Below are 25,018 nucleotides of genomic sequence, written 5' to 3'. Positions count from 1 at the left end.
AAATTAAACAGCCAAGTGGAACAAGTGGAAATAAAAGTGCCGCAGGTGCTATCATTCTGTCATCAAGTTAACTTTACAAGACTTCCATCTGCAACCAGATTCTTTTTTATTAAAGGAGAAAAAAGGCATTTCAGCCAGAGATTTATGCAGCATATTGAAGGAACGGGCCAAAAACATTCTGTTTTCTTTAAGGATATGCTAAAAAAAATAAAATAAAAAATAACATTGGGGTAAAAAGAAAAAACAGGACGACGATGCCAAAAACTGGCAGATGCAAATCATCCAAGGTGAGTACAATACAAATATTTCATAGAAGATTTTTCCATTTCTTTCTTTCTATTTTCCTTTTCTTATTTTTTTTTACCCTTTATGCCAATGACCAATGCACACCAGCTGTTGAAGAAAGGTAGATTTCTTTTTGAATTGCCTCTCCTGAGGTTTCTTTTTGTATATTTTTTTTTCTTTCTACATTATTTTTGGAATGAGTTTCCTTTTTTCTTTGGTTGTTTTTTGGTGAGGGTCAGAAACCACTAATGCTCTTTTAATGCTGTGCAAAAACACTAATTAGCATAATAGGCTCTCACCGGGCAGGTGACTCGCTGGTGTGCATGACTGCCCTAAATAAGCGGCAGATTAGTGAAGGTGAAGGGAAAATTGCATAGCTGCAGTGTGGTGTCAAACACATGACATGGCTCCTGACAAGCAGGTGACACTTTTTACACGGCGTGTGTGTGTGTGTACATGTGTTAGCGAGACTGTGGGTGTCTGTCAGATGGTGAAACTGCTGTGAGGATCTGCTGCTAACTGGGCTGTCTGCACAATGACTCTTTACATGAAACGAAAAGATGACAGAGAAATGTGTGTGTTCATGGGTAAGAGAAAGAAAGAAAGAAAGAAAGAAAGAAAGAAAGAGATGTGGGACAAGGCCACTTGTAATATTCTATACTTGCATGAAATATGTATATTTTGTGTCTGAACATGTATGGCAGATGATCTTATATTATCCAAGCTGCAATCTCTCTTCCAAATGTGTGTGGATTAAAGAATTTAGAGCCAAGTGGCACCCAACACACATAGATTTTTTTTATTTTTATTTTTATTATATGACTGTTACATAAGCCAGAGCACAGCTGCACAGCTTTTATCATCTCTGTCAGCATTTGCAACCACTTAAAGGTGACTTTAATTTTGCAAAAGCTCCTCAAAGGTCCAATTCAGGGCACATGCACAAAGACATGGAAGAACGTGCACCAGCATCCAGCGACACGTTAAGAACACGTGTGTATGCGCCCACACACCTGTCCCATCTGACAGTCTTTGATGTTGTCAGTGTTTTCTCGCCGTCTTTCATGTTGTTTTATCTTTTTGTTTCCCCCCTTCATCTGTGACACACTTGTATCTGTCAGTCAACCCGGCAACAATGATGCATTGTTACTGCAACTCATTTAAAGGCATGTTGTCTGCTCAGATGGGTTCTCTTTCAAAAAGTCAGAGAAAAACACATTGATCCATGCATAATAAGATGTAAGTGAGACTTTCTGTGAAAAATGCCACATTATTTCTCGGTGCAGACAGAACTGCATTGAAGAATTGTAAAATCATGTGCAAATCAACCTCGCAAGATTGAATTGCAGCTGGACTTTCATACATTTTGAAGGCCAGCTGTATGTTCTGTATGCATTTAAATGCTTTGAAAGAACGTGTTTGAAAGAAAACACACTGTTGTTGTAGTTTTTCTCCAAAAGATACCTGTAGATATGCTCTATTTGTATAAATATTCCATATAACATAATGTTTACCTGTACTATTTGCCTTTTTTTTTTGGTTTAACCAAAATCTGCTTGACCATTTTTGCTGCCGTTGTCTATATCATTACTAACTTTTTAGTAACGTTTATTTGAGGTTGCAGACTACTCAAATAGATGGGATGAATATTGGGAAGTATAAAATTCACTAATCAGTGCATTAATAAAGTTAATAAAATTGAGCCAAAAAAATAATAATTAAATAAAGCAAAACATGTTAAAGCACCAACAGATCTAAGTGTTGCTTGATGTCTCAGAAAAAAGACCAAGCCCCTGGTGCTGTCGATTGAGGCAGTTTTTTTTTGTTGTTTTTTTTAACATATTTTTGACAGAAAACATTTTGAAAGAAACATGTAAAACACTTACACCAACAAATGATGGCAATATCAGGGGCCATTCATTATGAAATTTCTTTCTTTGGCAAGATTAAAGATGAAATGTTATTTTTTAGAGCAACTGATCAAACCAGAAACCACCCGGAATGTAGAAGAAAAAGATTAAAGGCCCGGTTGTTTCAGAGACGTCGCTCTTTGGTTTCCTCCAGCATTATGACTTCAGTATAAATCCAGGAAGGAAGGATGACTTGTCACATCACCAGCTCAATTAGTCCTGTTGGCACCCATGATTGAGGCTTTGTTGTGGAAGTCAAACAAATCTGACTTTTCTCTTCAAAACCACGTTTAACGAGGAGACAGGAACTGGAATTAATCAGCACCTATCTAACTTTTTGGACACAAGCAGATAAAACCCCCCCCCCAAAAAACAGATGCAGATCCACCGTTCTGCAGAAACCCCCTCTATATGTTTCTTTCCGTGGAGTGGCGATTAGAGTGGAAATCAATTTGTGGTGCCCATGGCTAAATTGATATCATTACATTTACTGCAGGCTGAATAATGGATGACTGTATCATTATATGGGGAGGTAATGGGATGAGACAAAGCACAGGTAGACAGCTTGCCGCAGGTGAGAGCTATAATTAGCATGTGGCACGCCCACACAGCCACATACGTACAGATGCACTGTGGAAGCGAACACGTGCCAGAACACACTACTAAATGACACAAAATGCAACAAAAAGCCTAACGTTAATAACACATTTTATTGTTGCTCTGAAAGCATATATCTCATGAATCAAAAAGTTTCCTCTTATTAAAAGCAGACTTCTTAATTTTGCACGTTTCCTTCCTCTGCTCATTAGTGTTATTTTATTATAAACACCTGTTCACTCATTTTGCACAGCTGCTGGTTGCCTGCTGATGCTTCTGTGATGTGAAATAAGGGCCAGGACCATTTTATAAAATTACAGTACTCACTCTGCATGTGTCGTGGACTCGAGCTAGTCTGACATTTCTTTTCCCCGTTATTAAATGAATCACATGGCAATAACTCAAATTTAGAACAATATTTTCGAACCTAAAATATAGTTTAGATTTAAAGAGCAATGTGCAGATTAGGTGACTCAATGAATTTACACATATATCTGGAGAAGAACGTATTTTTTTCGTGTGTACTTTATATTTATATGAAGAAATAAATGCATATCAAGTCAGAATTACTTAATAAATTGTACTTTGAGCCATTTACCCCAAAAGCTGTGGAGTCCAAATGGCAAGTCATAACTTTTATGTTACTTTCAGTTACAGCTGCTGAAAGTAACATTGTTTTATTCTAGTTATATCCACACACACAAAAAAAACAGCACGTGTATGGTTGCAAGAAACAACTTGATTTATAACAGTCGTTCTATTTTTACTCTCATCATTTGAAAGTGGATTTAATGTCGTGTGTAACACATCAAAGCAGCCATCATTGTTGTTGCAGCAAGACACATTTTATTAGGAGATTCAAAGACAAAATGAGAACATGTTGTTTCTTTTACATTTAACATAAAGGCACTGCAATTTACAAAAAAATTAAAAACACCTTTTGGATTAGATTGGTCAGCTCATCACATTAAGGTTTCAGGCTTCATAATTTATATTATACTATAAATATTAGATGTTAAATATATGTTATTTTCTTCATTAAGGCACCATTATTTACAGACACATTAGATGTTTAGCAGTGAAGCGCAGTGTTGCATTGCATTTAGACACCGGTCGTCCATGTGATGGTAAAACGCTGATTTATTATAAAAGACTTGGAAGTGGCATCCATAATCAGCTCCTATAGAAAGACAGAGAGAGAGAAGGGACAACTTAACACTTGTGGATATTGAACTTTGCCTGTACATCCAGCAGATCACAGTGCTGTATGTGCATAAATAATAACAGGTTCAAAAACAACCATTTTTAAAAAAATTTTTGCAAAGGCTTTAGTTCTCCATGACCATGCACAACATACGTGAGTTAACTGTAGATGATAATTTGCCCCAGGTTTTGTTAAGTCCACTAAAATTGACAAATGGACAGTGCATTCCTCCTGTTCTATATATCATTTAAGGGACAGTATTCCAATTTTGCTCATGTAATACAAACAGTGCGAGTCCTTGCTAAATTTTGACAAGCCAACTCTTATACATGTGAGGAGATACTGTAGAGGACAGTAAGAACAGGCCAATATGTCTTCAGGATAAAACATCTTGTCCTGCACCAGACAGAAATAACTCTCCCACCTCACTGTATTTAAATGGCACAGCACCAGCTGCTTACTGATTCTTTCAAGTTGTTACCCTATCAGACAATGCTTAAGAAGATGAATGGATCATCTCACGCTGAAACACCACTTATTACCATGCACACACTGTGTCACCCTCATTCCCTTTCTCTCGTTCCTCTCTGCCCTTTTCCTCCCTTCCGCCCATCTTTCATTCTTCCTGTTTATCTCCTTTACTCCTCTTTTCCTTTCTCGGTGATGCATTCTGCCTGTCCGCTGCACTGTCAGTCCTTCTCTCCTTCCTCAAGATGGACTGTCTTTCTGTCTTTTCATTATTCTCAAGCCATCCTTGCATCCCCAATGCACACACAAAATCCCTCTGTCATTCTGACTTTCTTCATCTGCAATTCTGGCCCTCTCGTCTTGCTTCTCTCTGTCCATCTTTTCCAAGAACAGTATAAATCTAACGCTTCTGGGCTTTTTCACCTATGATTATTTATGGAGGTGCTGCTGCTATCATTTTCATGCTCCTGATAAGTGCACTGAGTACTGTACACAACCTTGACAAGAATATTTAATCACAGGCCAAATGAGGAGAAGTAACATCCTCGTAAACTTGGCTTCGTCAATCCTTTTTCTTCACTCATCCTCCACTTCGATCCTACATTACCTCATCTCTTCTTTCATACTCCCATTTGTGTATTTGCCTTTTGGCAAACTTATTTCTTGTGTGTCATCAAGCTTTCGAAGAGCCATCCCCCAGCTCAAGCCATGTTTTACTAAACATCCTACAACTGAAGTGTTGTAAAAACGTTGAATCCCTTCTAGCTCCAGCTGAACCTTGGTGACCGTGACCCTCTGGCTTTAATACAGAGAACTACAGAGGAGGTTCATGAACAACCACTGTGGTATATGCCTTTGATGTAAAGAACTGAGAATAAACCAGCATTCCATTTTCACCGTGGCCACTAAAAATGAGAGCAATTGTGGCACTGCAAGGCACGCTGGACACAGGCAGAAGACTTGGCTTTGCATACAAAAGTTCTCATGATTCTCCGTCAGGTTCCTGTCTGCTCAGTCACTGGAGCAGATGATGGAGAGAGCAATACGAAATGACAGTCATTTCACATGAGTAGCTTTAAAATCACTGTCCTGAGTCAAGTCTTCAGCTCTGTGTTCATTACAAAACAACAGTGTCAGGGGGAATGCAGAGTTGATTACAGCTATTAGCGACAAAGTGCGGCACAGCAGGGGATGGGCTGTGAACCTGAGGTTTTTTAGTTTCAGTGACAGTTTCTGACTCACAGGGAAATGCTCAATCAACTCAAAAGCCGGGGTGTGTTTATGGAATGTGCGCAAGTAATTCTAATAAAAAAAGCTCACTGAGCTATGATATATACGCACAAAAGAGCTATTAATTGACTGAAAAGATTGTTTGCATGTCACACAATGATTAATATGGTTATTTTGAAGTTATTCAAGCAGAAATTTAGCTGAGTTTATGTGTGCAGCAGAAAATGTATGCTCGTAAACATACAGTTAGAATTGTTCCATTGCTATCGAAGTTTCTCATTTTTACCAGCAGACACCTTTGTTATTTGTGTTCCTAAAGATCACTCAATAAGGCTTTGGGGTAAAAAAAAAAAAGGAGAAGGAGAAGAAAAACACAACAGCTGTTATTGAATTGTGTGTACATTGAATTTCCCATCATTGCTGTGGGGGCAATGCACTGTGAATTGGAAAAAGTAAAATTTTCCATATTTTTTTGTTTGATTTGTTTTATTTTATGGCTTTAAAGCTGCAGCTTGGTATAGTTTGCTTAATGGTAAATTAAATTGAACACATAAATGAGTAATACCATTGATTTTTTTCTGTGTGTACAAAAATAACCCCTATTTGCCAGAAACTTGCAATTAATTTATGTTCAGAGCTTTTCCAGTCACTGCCCATTGTCTTTATTTGACAATATCAGTCTTCTGCAGTGAACTGTATTTATCATGTAAATCTTGTGCACAGCAGTGGAGAACATTAAGAACATGTGACAATTAGAAACCTTTGAAGGACTATGTCACTTTTCTACCAGTTTTGATTTAAACTGTGTTTGTATACTGTGTATTGTATTACCTGTAGCTGTACCTCTATTTAATTCAGATACACACAGTACTAAGACAACTACATTAATTTTATAATGACTGAATTACTACAGAAAGTGAATGAATAATGAACATTCCAAAACTCTTCTGACCTGATTTGTAATGTTGTGTTGTGGGGTAAGTGAATGACTCGTTCCAGTTGCGTCTTGTAGGGTTGCTCCTGTGATCTTAACGTTGCCTGCACCCCAAACCTTCACCACACCGAGGGTCAGCTGATCAGCCTGGACCAGACCATTGTGAACAATGTCACAGGACAAGGTGTTCTGAAAGAGAAAGTCATTACAGGGCCATTAGAAACAGAATAAACACAAAAGAGATCACATATTTGATTTGTATGAATGAATATTTACTACAACATGATTCATCCCTTTCATTTATTTTACAGTAGTACCTGTGCGCCAATGTTCAACTTTGCGTTTGTGTTCCAGTATGTTAAGCCACGTGATTCTACACCCATTTTATAGTCTTTTATCCAGTGCTTCATCACTGTACTGAGTGAATATTCTGCAGTGATTTTCTGATTGTCAGAATAGTTTCAAGTCTGTGCTCATATCATGAAAAACATGTGCCTTGGTACGCACATACATTGAAGGCCCCTGATTTTCCATTAGGCAATGTACTGAGGAGAATGAAAATGTTCTCGCTTTGTAGAAACGGCCTCGCTCTAAATGTCCAAAATGCATATAGAGCTGAAGGGACACACATAAACACAGACACACACACTTTTCTATGCTCAGATAGCCATCCAAAATGGCATACGATCTGCTAATCTGCCAGGCAGCACTGGCCTCATTGCCCAACTTATCCTCATCTTCTCACATCTGCCTGTGCACACATACACCCACAAGCGCACACACATTCACACACGCAAACGCACACACACTTACACTCTCTTCCCCTCTCTCTCTCCCTCTTTGGCTGTCAGACGCTGTGCCTGTTTTATCACTGTGTGAAATTGCTCTGGATTGAGCCTGATGGTAGGCAGAGGACAGCCACAGATGTTTGGCTATGGTAGCTGTATGTGTATAGTGTCGATGTGTGCATATATGGATGTTTATGTGTGTATGTTTGCGATTTAATGTGTTCATTAATGTGTGACTGTGGGCTTTTGCCTGGCAAAACGGCAAATGGAGCTGGGTTAGTCCCATTAGTCCCAGCGATTAGGGAGTTTCTGACATGTGTGTCTCAAACTGTGATCAAACTGTGGGCTCGTAAACACTTGGTTCTTCCTGAACTTAGCCGTAAGTCTTGTGAACACACAGCATGGACTCTTAGGGCTCCATGTTTGTTCTTGCACAGTGTCAGCAGCAGTATAAACACAGATACAACTATATATTTGTTGTTTTATGTGTATTATAGCTTGACCGGAAAAGTCAAACAAGGCATGTGTCCAAGGCCAGTGGAGTGACAGAACTGATGTATTGATCAGTTTACACAGTACACTTTTAGCATCTATTAACCCTCTGAACTCCAAAACCTGCTGGCAAGTATAAAAGGCACATTTTCTTTTTAAAAATGTGCCAAAAATGACAACATTTATTCGAGAAAAAAATCGTTAAAAACTGAAAGAATTGTCATATTTTTAGCTTTCTAATGAATACATCATGTGTGACGGACCTTTCTGTAAGCTCAAAATGAGCTTAAAATCATAGCATTTAAATAAAATCACTTTATTCCATTTGTCTGGTCCTAAAAATGACCAAAAACAACCCGTAAAAAACCCACCACCAACAACAAAAAAGCACACTCCATGGCACAGCTTAAAAGCCTTGAGTGGCTCAGATGCAACCAAGTCTCACCAAAAAAAAAAAAATAAATAAATAAAAAAATAATAAAATCTGTGACTCTTTAGCTAAGCTGCAGCTTGTATTTACTAGATATGCAGACACAACAACAGAGATTGGGAAGAAAATTCAACGCTAATCAACAAAATTAGTGAAGCATGGCTCAGAAATGGTTAACGGGAGCAAGTTGTTGGAAGATACATTCAGCATGGTGAAATATCTTTCTGGAGGTGTGTGAAAAAACATCCAGATTGTAGAGGTTGTCAACATATACATAGGACTGTCAAATAATCTATCTATTGCAGGCATAGCCCAAATATCGGTAACACCTGTCGGCAGTTGGAAAAACGTTGTACTATGGATCTCTTTTTTTGGATTTTTTCCTAAAACAAATACCCGAGTCAGCTGTGCCATACTGCCCAAATGACATCTGTGATGTATTTCCACTTCTAGTGGCTGTGCTGTTTCTGTAGAGGTGCAGAACATTATATTGCTCTAATAAAATAATGTTGTATTACATAGTTACATTTAACTAAATTGAGAAAAGAAGTGAGGAATACAAGAACAATGCCTTAATGATTGTTCTTGCTGAAACAGTAGTGTTGTGCTTGCCTTTAAAATAACATGTTCAAAATTAATGGAAGCTTCCGTGGAAATAGGAATTATATCAAATTACTTATTTGCTATTTTTCTGTGGCTTGCTGAAATGTCTGCTTTGGAAAAATAAAATTTTTTGCCATTAAATCAGCATTTTAAAATTTAGCCAGCAAAGCCTTTCTGATGCATGTATACAATGCATTATTACTAATGATCATGGACCACCACAGAGTGTACTTTACTCCCACTGGGAGTTGTATTCTCTCACACACCTAGGTATGTACTAGGTGAAAGAGGCAAGTCAGTATCAAGTACAGTGCAAGTGTTTGAGGCACTTTAGATGTTTCAACTCGCATCCATCAGGGAATTCTCTGATTGGTCCCAAAATGGTTCTGCAGAATGACAGTGACCCTAAGCATGTAGCCAGTCTAGGACTAGATCAGTCTTCAGTGACAAGAAGAAAAGAGGAGTTGTGCAACAGATGGTATGATCCCCACAGACTATACCATCTGTGATTTCAACATCACACAAGTTAGTCTGGGATTACATGAAAAGACAAAAGCAAATGAGACAGCCTAAATCCACAAAAGAACTCCATGCAACAACCTCCCACCCAGTTGTTTTAATTTAGGTTTAAAGGCTATAATATTCACAACACATGATGAGTTGAATACTGTTAGTGTTTACTGCACTTCTGCTACTGTATGAAATTAATTGATAATTAAAAGCTTTTATTACATTATTTTTGAAAGCCTTCTTACTTTAACACATGAAAGGGATTCTCTTTTTTGGCATTTTGAACTCAGTGTTTGTGCTTTTGCCAACTAAAGCCCTAAAATTGCACTTTGTTTGCGATGAAAGGTTGTCTGAGCAGGCACAAATGTAAGTGCAATTCTGTGCTAAAACAACTACCAGAAATGCTCTGTGATCTGCATACACAACCACAGTTGTTCCACTCGTCCTCTCCAGTCACCCTGTGTGAGCACGTTAGTTTTCAGCCACAAAAATACCAGACAGCTGCATGCACAAACCCCATCCCCCCAAAAAAACAGGCTTACACCTGATCAAAATTACATTGCGGCTTCATTAAGGCTGCTGGCTTGGTGATGGCACGGAACTGAGATTCTTTTGACTCTTTTTCACTCATAACATCTTTCAACTCAACAAACTGGCTCAGTAGTGCCCTACATTATTTATTTTTTCCCCTTTTGTTCCCTCTTAAAATAGTAAAATCATTTTATATTATTGTCACCTGACATGCGCTGCTAAATTGTACATGAAAAGCAACAAGGATAGGAAAACAGTAAAATAGTACACCATTAAAAATCTGTGCCATCTGTGTGTGTAAATCCTCTTTACTATTTAGGCTGCATTAAAGAAATAAATAGCTATTGTTTAAGATTTTTGCAAATTGTGGTTAACATTTAATCAAAAGCAACCTTCTCTCAGGTGACTGTAATGGTGCTAACACGTAAAATGATTTAACATGTGAAAGCACTTGTGTGTCATTATATTGATAGGGATGTCAAACAATTTTTTTTAAATGAGAAATTTGTCTCAGTGAAGGTGTTAAAAACTAAATTCAAATCAGCACCCCAGAATTATAGACAGATCCTTTGCTAATTTTTTCCGACAGCCTTTGACATCCGCCTACCACAGGCCTGTTGAATGGTAACGCACAGATGTAATTGTCAGTCTTGCTGCATAATAATAATAATGACGATATAGGAAAAAAAGGGACGTGGCATGTAGTTAGCCCTTGAACTCACCCCTGCTGCACTGAAGGAGGTCAGAAGATATTGGTTTTTCTCCACCGTATCTGAGGAGAGAAAATAAGGAGAGTCAAATTCATACAGAGCAGAGACATGGAGGGAAAGACAATGGTGTGTGACTACCTGAATGAATGACAGGCACAGAAAGATAGTGAGAAAGTCAATAAATAAGTTGATTGACCAAGAAATGTAGTTAATATTCCTATGACTGACAAATAATTCAACATCTGACGATGCATGAGTAAGTCATGTAACTGACTTATTAGTAGACCATTTATAAATTGCCTCATGGTTGATTTCATGAGAAAACAATCGAAAAAAGGGTAGTAAAATAAATCAACTAGCTTTGCTGCTTAACTGTATGAAAGGCTGAAGAATGAATTGGAATACAGAACAGGTTGACTGAATGTGGGAATAACTGACGAATGAGTAACGCACAGATGACTCAGCCTGACTGACAACAGAGTGAACATCTAACCCTCTGAAGTTCAACAAAAAAAATGTAGAATTCCAAAAAATATATATAATAAATAAATTCAGAAAGCAGATAATACAGGCAAGCAGGTGCGATGCTGAGAGGTAAAGCAAACAAGAAAGACACAGGGAGGCTACAGTACATGGCAGACAGACAGGGAGACGCAGAAGAGAGGAGCGAGGGAGCAGATAAAAGAGGAGTGATGGAGAGCATATCTCCAGGCAGCGACACGAGGAATTACTGTAATAGTTTCTGTCACTCCCCTTCTCTGCATTCCTCAATCGCTTCCTATCGCTCTCTCTTCCTCCTTTGTCCCAACACAAACTTGCCTTTCACAGAGGAGTGCATCTCCTCACAGAGGCACTTCAGAGACTGTGTGTGTGTGTGTGTGTGTGTGTGTGTGTGTGTGTGTGTGTGTGTGTGTGTGTGTGTGTGTGTGTGTGTGTGTGTGTGTGTGTTTGTGTGTGTCTAAGAATGAGTGAGAAAGTGGTGAAAGACTATGTTGCAGTCGACTATGTCTCCATAAAGTAATCCATATTCAGTGAATAATTCCACATGCTTCCTCATACTGTACTTGTGTATTGTACTGTACTGGGGTAAAAGGCAAAGCAACTTCTGTCAGATGCCATTTATACTTTATATTTATATTTATGCCTCCAGCTTCAACATAGATCCGTGCTGGTGACAGCTGTGCCTGGAGTATGTTTTTTTGTTTTCCGCATGTTCTTCCATACATTCATCTGTAAATTCATGCATCTCTTGTCAATGTGATATCTCACATCTCGAGGCCTTGAGGGGATTTCTTTAAATTTGGCACAGACATTCACTTGGATTCAAGGATAAACTGATTTGAATTTGGTGGTTAAAGATCACTGTGACCTCACAAAACTTTTTTTTAAAGTCATAACTTAATAATTCATACGTTAATTCTACAAAATTTTACACAAATGTCTTCCGGAAAAAATGAAGCTGTGGCATTTTTATTCCAAAGGCTTAGAGTCACCTTCACTGTGGCATAATAACATTCTGGAAAAACACTTTTCTGGCCATTATTTAATGCCACAACACAGAAACAGAAGGAGAAATTGTGATTGTATTTCACATTTGGTCAGGTACTGGATTGTTGACACTGATATTGGGTGTTCACATCGAAACTGTGGTTATTCTGTAGATCCTCTGTGCTCACAATGATAATGCCAACGTGCTGAGGTTTAGCCCCATTTAGCTAGCATTCACTCATTAGCACTAAACAAAAAGTACAGGTGATAGGAATGGGGTGTGTTGTTAGTCGTACAGGTGGTCATTAACTGAAGCAATGGGCAAATAAGGATTGAATTTTATACAATCATTGTTGGTGAGAAATTCATGTCTGTTCTGGACTTTATGTCAGTGCATCCAATAGTTGTAGAGCAACTCAGAACCATGAATGAAAACCACAGATGTCAGCATCATGGTATCGCTAGACGAAGGCAGAGAATCAGAGCTCAAATCTGAGGGACAATAAAAGTAAATTTCTTGTACCATCTAAATAAAATAACCTGTACTACCTCATGACTATTGTAAACAGTCACTCCATAGATACATGAACAAAGCATGACATACCGTGCTATTCTGTGCGTCTGTGTGAGGTGACGAGTTATCTTTTACTTACCTATACCTTCTCCGTCATCCCAGAAGAATGATCCTTCAGCGGTTCCACTTTCACTCATGGCGACGATCAGTCCTAAAGGATTCTTCCGACTGAAACAAAAGGGACAGAGAGTCTTATAGCAGATTGCTGAGGGCCAGTGTCTATTTATACCTGCTGCTGAGAACAAATAAATTAACATTCCTGCAGGGGGATCCACCTGATGTCAGTGTGGCTCAGACACAGATTACCACCTGATAGTCTCTCTCTCTCATTCTCACTGCCAACTTCCAGAGTGTGCAATGACGATCATATAGATGGCCCTTATTTTGATTAATGTTGGTCCTAAATGGCAATATATCTGCCATGATGGTCAATATCTATTTGACTTTCTCTTTGTAGAAAAGAAAAAAAAATCTGAAGCATTCATACGCAGCAGTGATACCATCCACTACCCTGTCCTCCAGGCATTGAGTGGCAAACAAATAAAATAAACATACACAGTTCACACAACACACGAGACCAATAACTTTGTCAGACAAGGTGTGTGTGCACCTACCTCAGTTGTGTATTTCTCTCTGGTTTCTGCCAGGGCAAGATGTATCCTCCTCTGATATGAAGGTTAATATGGTCAAGGGGTGCAGACAGTAAGTAAGTTCCACTCTGCACAGGGAGGAGTTCAGCCTGATGGAAGCAACAAGTACCTGCTATTAAACTGCTACAAATACTACAGGTAGTTAACTTTGCTTAATTTTCTTCAAGTCCTATGTAGGAACAATGTTAACAGTACAATTTGTGCTATTTGTAAAGACTGCATCTGAAAGATGTCAGAATCATTTGAAAACTCTGATCTAGTCCTAGGGTGGGGTGGGGATTTCAACGCTGTCTAACAGATGTGGAGTCCCCTAGCTAGAAGAAAGAGAACAAGTTTGTTTTTATCATTATGTGCCTTCTGCATTTGCTGGGCTGCAAATTCTTAATTATGTGGCTAAATACTTTTCTTGACAATATTGCTAGTATTGTTATTTTTTATTTGTATTCAGGACTTTTGCTTCAGACACAAAACATTTTCGATGCAGTGCTTTTCTTCAGCCCAATATGTGATGTACAAAATTAATGTGCATCTAATCAACCACTCAGATGTGTTTTCAGTGTTTGTCTTCATCTGCAGTATTTCTGCAATGCATTAGAAAAGACAGGGGATTTTTTGGGTTCAATGAAAACTTTGTCTTTCTAATTATTCCCTTGTTATCACAGACAGGGACTTACCGTGTAGTAGTCATACCAGCGTACTTTAGGAAAGTAGCCCAACACCATTGTGGATGTCTGTCAGTAAGAAAATTTGTTAAAAATAATGAGTCCCACCAAAAACAAGATAAATACAGGTAGAGCAGCGAGCTCACAACTCTTCTTGAAATGGTCAAAAAGTCAAAATTTTGATATCCTTGTTACTGAAAAATAATAAAAGAAAATGAAACAGTGTGTATATGCATACCGGATCGAGTACAGGGGTGATGAGTAGGGCAGGTCCCCAGAGGAATTGTTGGTATATATCCCATGTATTTCTGTCTTCCACAAACCTGTGACACACCAGCAAGGAGGCGATTAAGCCTGACTAAAAAAAAAAGACATTACTAACTCTCTCTCATGTGTCCTCAGCCCAGATGACTGCTCAAATACTCATTCAGAATTCAATGGCATGCAAGCCAAATAACCCTGCCAGACTCACCCTGCCAGCTCCTTTAATACCATCTGTGACTTTATATGAGTCTCTTAAAATGAATAAATATGTCTTTCTTTTTTTTACAATTTCACACATTCACATCTGGGAGCTGCCAAATGCAGCCACAGTCGTCTTACAATTGGCGTCTATACAGTCTCACTGGAATTGCAGTGCCTTGCTCAAGAGCTTTTTCATGGCAGCCGTTGGTGGCAGGGAAGACGCTTGTAATTTTCTTACCCTGTCAAGTTTTTCTATGAGCAAATCTGTCAAACTAGCCTACCTTACCTTGCTTAGCTGATAAGGTTGGTGCTGATATGATCTAGCCAAATGATAATTATACAGTTGGTCATCACAACAGAGTGGTGCTTAAAATGTGTCCAAGCACTCAAACAAAAGCTTCTCCTAAATTAATATGTGGTCCAGCAACTACCACATGTGATTTTCTGCACACTAATGAGAAGCAATGCGCTATAAAATCAGGTTATCTTGCCAGTGATCAGGATAAAAGATCCTCGCGGGTAATCACTAAATTATGTGATGAAGTGTCTTTATGAAATACTAGAGCCATGATTTTAGCGGAAAGGATAAGAACCGTGTGTGTTGTGCATCCGTGCTTACTCATGCAAGAGCGGTCTGATGACGGTGCTTCCTTTAGTATGTGACTCATACATCAGGGTGTACAGGTAGGGCAGGAGGGTGTAGCGGACGTTCAGGACGTCCCGGGATATCTCAGCGAAAATGGAATCCCAAGCAACAGGATCTTGTCGCTAACACAGAAAGAATGAAAAAAAATACTAGTTACTAAAGGGTAAAAATGAATTGTTTATAGTAATACTAGTAGTGTTTTTGTCTGTCAGTCTGACTTAAATCCTGTCAAGAACCTGTGGACTGGGATTAAGAAACAAGTATGTGTCAGAAAGGCAACAAATTTGGTTTTACTACATCAATTCTGTCAAGAGGAGTGGTCAAAGATACAACCAGAAGCTTGTAGATGGCTCCCAGAATTGCCTAGTTGAGTTGAAATGGCCAAACAACATAATTTCTGTATGTATATTTTTGACGCAGCAGATTTTTTCATATTTTCTCCTCCTCTGACAGAGGATGAAGCTGCATGTCCCTGGCCACCAGTGATCATCCGTGCAGACGATACAACTAAAGAAACAGCACTGTTCTTGCAGTTTGGTGTAAAGCCAGTTAGTCTCTGTCATGAGTATGAATGGACAAATTTGGACTATATTTAAGATTTATCTTCAAATATAGATATTTTATAGTTTGTTCCAACACAACCTTGTGTGGCTGGTGTTTTTAGGTTTCATTTTAACATCACAACAGAAAGAGAAGACTATGTTCGACAAATGCAACACTATCTTGTAGAACAATGGTTGGAGCTGCTAGAGTGTAGGCATCCCCCAAATCCAATAAAGGACCGTGAGAGCATTAACTACTCTCAAGGGACAGCTTTCACCCACTGAAAATGCTAGTAATAGGCTTTTTAAAAACACAAATGAGGGGCAATACCATCCCTCCTGTTGTCAAAATGACCAAAATGCATCTTCCATTAACTGCACATGTGTGTCTGTGTGTGTTGGTTTGTCTCCCACATGGATACACATAAATCACCCATTGCCACCAAGTAGTGTAATGTAGTTACAAAAAATTCCAATAATTGCATCTTAGGGTCGGGCAGATAAACACGGCATTTATTCCATTCCTTACACCTTCCTTTTGGGTTTTGCTTTTAATCAGGCAAAAATGCAAACTCTTTAACTCTCACTGGAGCACCCTGCACAATGCGTCTGCATGCGAAGAAGTCGAAAGCTTCACCAACCTGCAAATTAGCAGTGCACACTTGGTGATGAAGACTGAATTTTTCAAAACCTTTTATAGTGGTATTCCCTGAATCATTCAGTTTATCTGTTTGACATCTAGGTGAACCACCTTTTTCGAGGGGATGCTAAATGCAAAAAGTCAAAATAAAACATCCACTGACTGAGATTATTTATATGTATCTAGAGACAGGCACTCAGTGGAGTAAAACAATTTGCTCTTTCAGTAGATACACATTTCAAAACTGCTGGCGATTTCTCTCAGTTACAAGTGTAGTGCAGTGACAAGCAGGGCTCTGCAGAAAAAACTGCCAGTGGAGTATTAATGAGTTATACAAAAAGGCATTTTTCTTGTCATAGTGGTCACACTGTTGATCCCCTATTTAGATTTAACATGCTCGACATGAATAGCTTCAAAATGTTACCAGATATGAAGAGAGACTTGACAGTTTGTACTATGCAAGAAATACATTAACAACTTGTGGACTTAAACTGATAAATTACTGTTCTGTCACACTCTGTACTGACATTTACCTCATATTAATTGGCAATAAGTGTAACGCCTCCTTTAGAGACAAGGACAGAAAAAGAGGGCATGGTGTTCTGTCATCTTTTTTTTTGGTAAATGTGGGCCAATCTAAAAGTGTTAGCTCATTTTCAGGAACTGTAGTGAGAACAATAATCAGTCTAGGCAGCACACACACGCACGCACGCACGCACGCACGCACGCACACACACACACACACACACACACACACACACACACAGGATCATGAAGATTTTCAGCTGAAGCATGTCATCACCATATGCTCCTCCCTATGATGCTGTGTGTGTGTGTGTGTGTGTGTGTGTGTGTGTGTGTGTGTGTGTGTGTGTGTGTGTGTGTGTGTGTCTCTTGGTGTGCACTGCATTTGCAAATGACTGTGTGTATGCAGTAGCTCAGTGTGTTGCGTAGTTAAGCATGAATCTGTGCATATGAGCCTTCTGTCTTTTCGGCTTAAAAAATACATTTTTAAAAAGTCATACGATATAATGAACAAAATCGTCACACAGAGCAATAAAACGGCAGACATTTACTTCCCAGCTGCAGTTTAGCTGGGTCATATTTGATAATAGTTATTAACTGTAGCACAGTAGTTACTAAGTACAGGCCTAACAGCACATGATTGAACACTGAACATTTCCATTATCTTATGACCCAAGGAGTTTACCAGATTATCATTTAATTTTCCAAAGAAATTTACAAGATTGTAATTATCTGGAAACCCAGGAGTTCTACCTGCCTCCCTTTTTCTAGTAACCTTCCTTTTGCTCCCTCATGCCATACAATCAGATGTGTTCACTGGGAAGCAATTATCATACTAAGTTATGAGCGAGAATGAACGTGACAGAGAGGGACTGATGAAATGATTCCGACCAGATGGATATGAGCTTGTAATGCTTTAATAATTAGAACGAGGACGTGCAGAGTTAATACTGTGCAGATATTGTGAGGTTTGACAACCCAGTGTGAAGTCCAGACCAATCTTTGGGTTTTAGGGCCATATTTGGGCAGTTTAGTTGTGTAAAGTTTCAGAGTCTAGTTGGGTTTGGTTGTGTTATTAGTGTAAATTGTGGAAGTGGGAAGAAAGATAGACTGCAGTATTGGAATTTGTCTTTTGAATTTGTAGTCATTTATCAATTAAAATGGACAATGTACATAATGGAAACACTTTGAGAAATATTTCACTGGCTACATTCAGTGTGACCACAGATGTAGTATTGCATTGTGTGGATTTTGGCTGTCCTGATGAACAGGTTTGGTGCACCTAGCACAGTAATTTCTGAGCTCTCCATGGTTGTATCTGACTCATCCCCCATCTTCAGAAAAATGTCACAACCCCAAATAGGTGGAATTTCTACTCTCAGATGTATGTCACTTTGGATAAAAGTGTATGCCAAATGAAATTGTAGAACTGTAGCATTTAAATGGAGTTAAATTCTGATATAAATATGGAAATATTCACTAATTCCTATTAGGTCACATCAAGCTAAAGATTTACAAAAATATTTATGGTGTTATACCAACAGTTCATGTCTTTGCTGGGATTTGATGTCAGATGGTAACTGATCCAGGATCAAACATTATTCATGCTTTCACACTTTGTTGGTGTCTAGACTACAATGACGTCGTATAAACCTGGGCTCAGACATGCCTTAGAAAGTACTGAACTCAAAATGATGATCCTCAAAGATGCAGAAGCATCATTGGCTACTACTGCTACTGAGAAGCAAACAGGTCTAGTTAGACAGCTGACAAAAACAGTCTAACAAATAGCAGACACTGGCATTTTGTTTTATTCAAGCGATAATGCCTAGTGTTGTCAACAGCTAGGTCATCATGGGAAGATTTCGGGAACTGAGGTTGCATTGCCTTATATTTTGGATTTCCAGATGTAATTTCGTTATTCACTGACATGCAGTACATCTCAGAGATAACTTAAGATATCAATATCCTGCCCTCAAATGCCTTTATTTTGTGCTCTGTTCTCTTTTTCTCCAACAGCAAGGGAAACGTCTTTGCTTTCAACTTTTTAAATGGCTGTGTTTGCTGTTTTTTCTCAGTTCTATAATTTTTCAAAAAATATATTTAGGTCTTAAGCTGTGGCTTGGACAAAGCAAGTATTCTAAAAACATATGGGGCATTTTCTACAGTTTTTGGTGTTTTGTGGACTAACTGATTTATCAGTTCATCTAAATAATAATCTATAGATTAGCTGATAATTCAACTAACTACTAAATTGAGTTCTACAGTCTGTGACCGGTTATTCATGGGATGTGAACTGGAATAAATTTGAGATTTGGTGTCCAGACCACATAAAAATTCCCAATGTGCTAATTAATCCAAGTATTTGGATCGTAGATGGGATAATCTCCAAAAACTTGTACATTTTAACTTTCAGTCACACAAATCTTGGATGACTTGATAGCTATACCACCGTCTGTTGGGCCCTCCAGGTAGACTTTTCATCTGTATAAAACCCGATGATGGATTGATGAAGAGATATGAGAAGAGTGAGAAGGAGGCAGAGAATCCATCTTATGATTCATGTAATATATGGTCACGTTTAAAGTGGCAAAAGGCCTTGTGATACACACTGATTGTAGACAGATTTGTACGTACGTGTGCACATACTTACGCGCGCAGCTTCCAGGAAAAAAAAAAAAAGAGGTTATCTGGCTGTGTCAGCCTTTCTCATTTTTTCTCTCCTCTACTTCTCTTCATTTATCTGTCTGGAATCTACTCCCTCACCCCATCTAATAAACCTTTGAGCTTTGGTTTTGCATTGCAGAGCCTGCATCAGGAAAAGAAAATATATTTCGATGAACAATAATATGTCCCTTTGGGTGAATAACAATATACGTGACTCCAGTATGACTGCACTGCTGAAACCAGGCTCGGTGTGGATATATCTTGTTTAATTAATTTGTTCTGATATGACTGTGGACACTGCAGTATATTGCTGGTGCAGTGAAATTATCTCGAGGTCAACACCGAAAGTTGTCTGAGGGCAAAGAGACACTAGGTGTGACAGAGCTCTGGGAATGACTCTGCAAAAACGCTCCTCTCTTTTTCTCTCTCCACTGTCTCTGACCTTGTGTAGCCTCCAGTCTGGTTTGTGGTGTTAATATTTTGTTGTCAAATGCCTTGTTAAGCAGACTGGAGGTTACAGTCGCTAACTGTCGGATGATTAGGGATTTTATATGGCTGACTGATAAAAAAAATACAGTTTTTACAGTATAGACTACATGAATAGATGACCTTGGTTTTCTTTGCTCCCATCTCTCAGTGGTGGTTTGTGTATTTTGTTATCTTCTCACTGGGCCCCATTCCGCCAACATTGCTTTTCTAACGTGATTGTTTCAAAATTAGTAAATTGTTTATTCAGCCTTGTCCTGTCTCTCACATCCTTTTTACTACCCTGTGTCACCACTATTTAACTTGCTAAATTGCCATCTTGTTTTATTTTTACCCCTCATATTGTTTTTCTTTTTTTCAGTCTCACAGCCAACGAACTTCTCTTCATGTCCTGATTCCTTTATCAATGTTTGCTTGTCAGTATTTTGTTGCTCGATGATTCTGTTCTTCTTTATCATATTTGGTATAATTACCTGCACTGTTTTTCATTGGTTCTCTCTCTATTCCTTACTTTTCGTCTCCCTGACTTTACCTCTTCCTCTCAAACAATTTTGCGCTGCCCTCTCTTGCCGTGTGTGTATTTTTTCTGTCAGTTTTACACATGTTTAAACACCCATTTGCAAGCCATTATTAAATGATTGGAATCATGGGGCGTGTGTGTGTGTGGAGTGGAGGTTAGCTGGTGTGCAGTGGTGCCCGGATCACCTTGAGAATTCAATTATATCCCCACTCCATGTCGTTAAAAAGCACAGGCACCAACACACGCACAAACACACCTACATATGCACACACATACACACAAGTGTGTCCTGTCTAGTATTGCAGACTCCGGTGCGGAGAAATTTCGCCTCGTGGGATCGATCTCCGGACGGGTGTTATTGGATTTCTCAGATGTGTTCCAACGCTCTTAAAGGTCACCACTAGAGTGAATGCCACCGACACTACACCACCAAACAGGTCTATCTTTTTGTGTGCTTGTGTGAGTGTGTATGTATGTCAGACACAGATTAAGAGAGAGGTGGCAAAGGAAACAGAAAGAAACAGATTTTGATTTTTTTTTTTTGCAAACAATAGAAGTTGGTAGAAGGAGGGGGACAAAAGTTTTACAACTTGACATCATATTTTCTGTGCACAAGCACATGCTTGCTAAAGTAAATTTGAGATGTAGTGAGCACCAGAACTCTGTCTGTGTCATTTCAGGCCATGGGACTCAGCTCTTATACCTTTTGAAAGCAGTAAGCTTCTTTTGCAGAGTTGTAGCCAAAGTAGTTGATGTCTAAATGAGCAAAGCATGTTCACTGGATAAACTTGAGCTGAAGGAGAATAATTAATTCTTTGGAAAACACTGTAACACATTTTTTCCAGATGTATTAAATGAAAGCCACTTTAGTGAAATGATGGACCTTGATGGATCTTATTTTTGAGGTTATACTGTCTCAACTGGCATAAAGCCTGTAGAGTGATGCCATGTTGGTGTGCATTGTATCCTGTGGTTTGAGGAACTTAAATGTTGTATTGGTCCGAGTATTGTTACTTTATGAAACAGTCTCGCACCAAAATGTGAAATTGTTACTGTTTGTTGACCCACAGTGCAAAAATACATTTTCACAATAAAATAGGAAAACTGTAGAATGCCAATGTTTTTGTTTTTTTTTCTGACAATTGTTTTGTATTGTCTTGCATTCATGTCAGGTGACTTGAGATTTTCTTTCTTTTGAGCATAAAGCAAGCAACAAAGTGCCACAACCACAGTACTGTCAACTTCAAAACTGCAGTGCTGTGTTGGACTATTGTTTCTTTGTATTGTTTTCATCTGCTGTTATTACTGTTTTATATTGTTTTCAGCTGCTGTTTTCTGCCTTTTTCAGTTGTAGTTTTCTTTTGTTTACACAAATTAAACTACTTGGTTAAGTTTAGGCACCAGAAATGATAGAGCTTGGAAAAGATCATGGTTACTCCCATTACCAAGTTGTTTCCAAGGTTGCTAGGGTGATGGGTTTTGCCACAAGAATAGCCCCTAAAAACAGAAACATCTCACAGTTTTACATTTATACACAATAATATGTTTTGCACTGAAGACCAATATAGCTCCTTCTCATTTAATATGAAACTGGGTTGTGTTTTGTACCACTTCTATCTCGATGACAGTAACGGAATGAGGAATGGAAAAGTGAGCTGAACTTCTCTTTTTGGTTCATTTCACCTTTTATCCAAGAGAAAGAATTTTGGATGAGAAGTTTTGGTGTATAGCATGAAACAAACAACCTCAAATCAAGAACGAAAGCTGCTTTAAGAATTTAAATCTCTATGTGAGAGTTCTTTTTTTAACTCACTCACCGGGTTACCCTTGCCATTGTGGTTGCGTGAGTATGGATAGAAGGCACCGAGCTGCGTCCAGCGAAGACACAATTCATACTCAGATGGATTGAAGAACCCACATATGTCTGCCCCGGTCTGAAAAAGAGCCATTGACAAAGAGAATGAGTGTATGTATGTTTGTATGAGGAGACAGAGATGGACAGAAAGAGGAAACATGGACATCAGGGAGCAACCATAGCAACCCCGGGTCACTTTACTTGTGCTGCAAGCATCATGTTACTGAGGTGTCCTTGTGCATTTTGTATTTGACCCTGTGGCTAGGCTAGGGGCATGCAAATGACTCTCTATATAAGGATCAATAAGGTGTCAGATTGTAATTATTATTAGACTCACTGAGAAGATGAGAAATGACAGAAAGACGATATGTGCAGGAGAGTAAGAAACAGAAATAATTCCAAAGACAAAGGGACAAACAAGTAAAGACAAATTCTCTGTTTCATTGCTAGGAGAGCAATGTAGAAATGTAAGCTTCATTTGGAACTACACACTTAGTAACACATTTTATATGTCATGATGCACTTGCACAAGGCCTCTCGGTTGGGGTGAGGCTTGTAATGACAGGCTTCATATTGTATTTCAAGATGTCCTTTGATCAGAGGGTCAAGCAAACAAAATAACATCATTCAAGCCGATGTAATCTATTTAGAGAGGACAAGGTCACATCAATAAGATTACGTCTTGTCAAAACAAGGATGACATGATGATACTTACATAAGAGATGCCAAACAGACTGAACTCCAACATACCTGTAGCACAAAAAGGAAAATGAGAAGTCCAAGATTCATTTCTCTTTTCTCTGTTGCACAGATTACAAATGTGGGATATTTCATGCTGACAGATTATAATAACGATGAGTCTACATGTACCAATAATGGATTTGAATAGTTGGTCCCAGCTGCTGTTGTTGTCTCCCAGCCAATGTCCAACCCATTTTCCACTGGAGGGGTAAGTGGACCTGGTCACCACTATGCCTCTTTTACCTGTCACCTCCAACAGGGAGCTGCACAGAAAAGGCACTCAGGCATTACACATAGAATTAACATACATATATGTAACACAACAGCTAGTATAACGTGTCTTCCTTTGTTCAAATGTATTCATTGCTATTATAAAATCTCATCAGAAATCATTCTGAGCCACGGTGACAAAATAAGGAACTTTCCTAAGTTAAAGCAAATGAGCTCAAGGCCCAAGCATTTGCAGACTTTTCTGTGGCTAACTGCAGTCTAGTCTCTCTGTGGTGACAAGAACATTTAACCACAAGGATCAGTGTACTTACGCTGGCAGTTAAAGCCAGCGGTGAGTGATGCTAGATTTAAGCTTTGCACATTCACAGCATACATTTGCATTTGTGTTCTTAGAAAAAAATATATCACACCAGAATGATAGCAATTAAAAGTCTTCCATTCTTTTAACTTTTTATAATTATTTTTATGCAATAAATAATTTCTTTTATTATTGTATCTGTGTCCATTGCTGAGTGTGAACATCGCTCCATGCTATCTAAGTGGGACCCATGTCATTCTGTGCCATCAAACAGGGGACTTCTATCATTTTACAAAGTAGTAGTTTCCCATCATATACATCAACACACATTCTCAAATGTACTGATTGAGGACACAAGTATATTGTCAAATTAACCTACATTCTGTTTTTGTGAAAAATGATCAGAGTGTTTTAGGACTGAAAAATTTTAGATGTTTTATTAAAGTCTAACATATGTATGTTAGTGGTTAATTCAAAATGTAAAGACATTATCTCAGTCCTGGCAATTTTATGGTCAATATTGTCCTGGTTTCCTTTTACTTATTTTTCTTAAATTGTCTTTTTTTTTGTTGTGTTGTTTTTTTTTTTTTTTTGGATAGTTCTTTATTTTAGTGTAATTTAAAATTTGAAGCTAGTTAAGACTTCCATGAAAGTATATATTTCCTTACAAAAAAGAATCAAATCATGTCTTTAAAGACTGGTTCCTTCAGTAAGTAGTGTTTTTAAAAGTGCTTTTACAGCCTCAGAGCCTCTCTGGGGCAGCAAGCCATTGAAACAGCAGGAGTGTGTGAACGACGTGTGTGAATGGGTCATTGATATACCTGTTCCTGTCTACAGAGGCACTGCTGAATGCACATATTTACACATACCTACCTGCCGGTCCCCACTAGGAAAAAATTATAGAACTTCCCCAGAAGGTTTTCGACATGATTTTAGCATGATCTAAAGTATGACCAAGATTGACATTTCTTAGATGGTGTGGCCTGGTTGTTGCATGTAAAATATTACAAAAAGTACCTGCCCTCATATCACCTTTTACCACCCCAAAAATATAGAAGCTCACACAAAAGTAAGCATAACTGCACAACAGTACACATGTGAAGAAACAAAGACATACACAAACAGACACACACGTATAAGAATATTCACTTACTCATATGTGGGCTTGGAGTGGGACCAGCCGTAAAGACTGTGGACGTCATAGTGTTTGACTCTCTTTCCATCACTGAGTATCTGCTCGCTGTTCATGCACAGAGTCTTGTGGTTTAGGCCCATATGTTGAGACTCCAGGGCTTCAGGGTGCACAAACACACCGTTAAATGCATACCACTATTAC

At 38.6% G+C, this 25,018-nt stretch overlaps 1 protein-coding gene across 2 annotated transcripts in view; it reads right to left on the bottom strand.

Moving 5' to 3' along the window:
• Window positions 1-3,615: 3,615 nt before the first annotated feature.
• The window catches only part of si (sucrase-isomaltase (alpha-glucosidase)), a 71,219-nt gene continuing 49,816 nt past the window's right edge, over window positions 3,616-25,018 (bottom strand). For both annotated transcript variants that reach the window (XM_023287206.3, XM_055012301.1), the window contains exons 37-48: window positions 24,836-24,974; window positions 23,283-23,416; window positions 23,128-23,162; window positions 22,375-22,491; window positions 15,151-15,299; window positions 14,305-14,389; window positions 14,079-14,135; window positions 13,369-13,493; window positions 12,834-12,922; window positions 10,705-10,754; window positions 6,647-6,817; window positions 3,616-3,972 (exon numbers count right to left, since the gene is read on the bottom strand). In XM_023287206.3, the coding sequence (XP_023142974.2) occupies window positions 3,895-3,972; window positions 6,647-6,817; window positions 10,705-10,754; window positions 12,834-12,922; window positions 13,369-13,493; window positions 14,079-14,135; window positions 14,305-14,389; window positions 15,151-15,299; window positions 22,375-22,491; window positions 23,128-23,162; window positions 23,283-23,416; window positions 24,836-24,974 (1,229 nt within the window). In that variant the 3' untranslated portion in view covers window positions 3,616-3,894. The remainder of the gene's footprint in view (window positions 3,973-6,646; window positions 6,818-10,704; window positions 10,755-12,833; window positions 12,923-13,368; window positions 13,494-14,078; window positions 14,136-14,304; window positions 14,390-15,150; window positions 15,300-22,374; window positions 22,492-23,127; window positions 23,163-23,282; window positions 23,417-24,835; window positions 24,975-25,018) is intronic.

This window comes from Amphiprion ocellaris, chromosome 7, assembly GCF_022539595.1.
Source record: "Amphiprion ocellaris isolate individual 3 ecotype Okinawa chromosome 7, ASM2253959v1, whole genome shotgun sequence".
NCBI lineage: Eukaryota > Metazoa > Chordata > Actinopteri > Pomacentridae > Amphiprion > Amphiprion ocellaris.
This window is presented reverse-complemented; position numbering and strand designations above follow the sequence as displayed.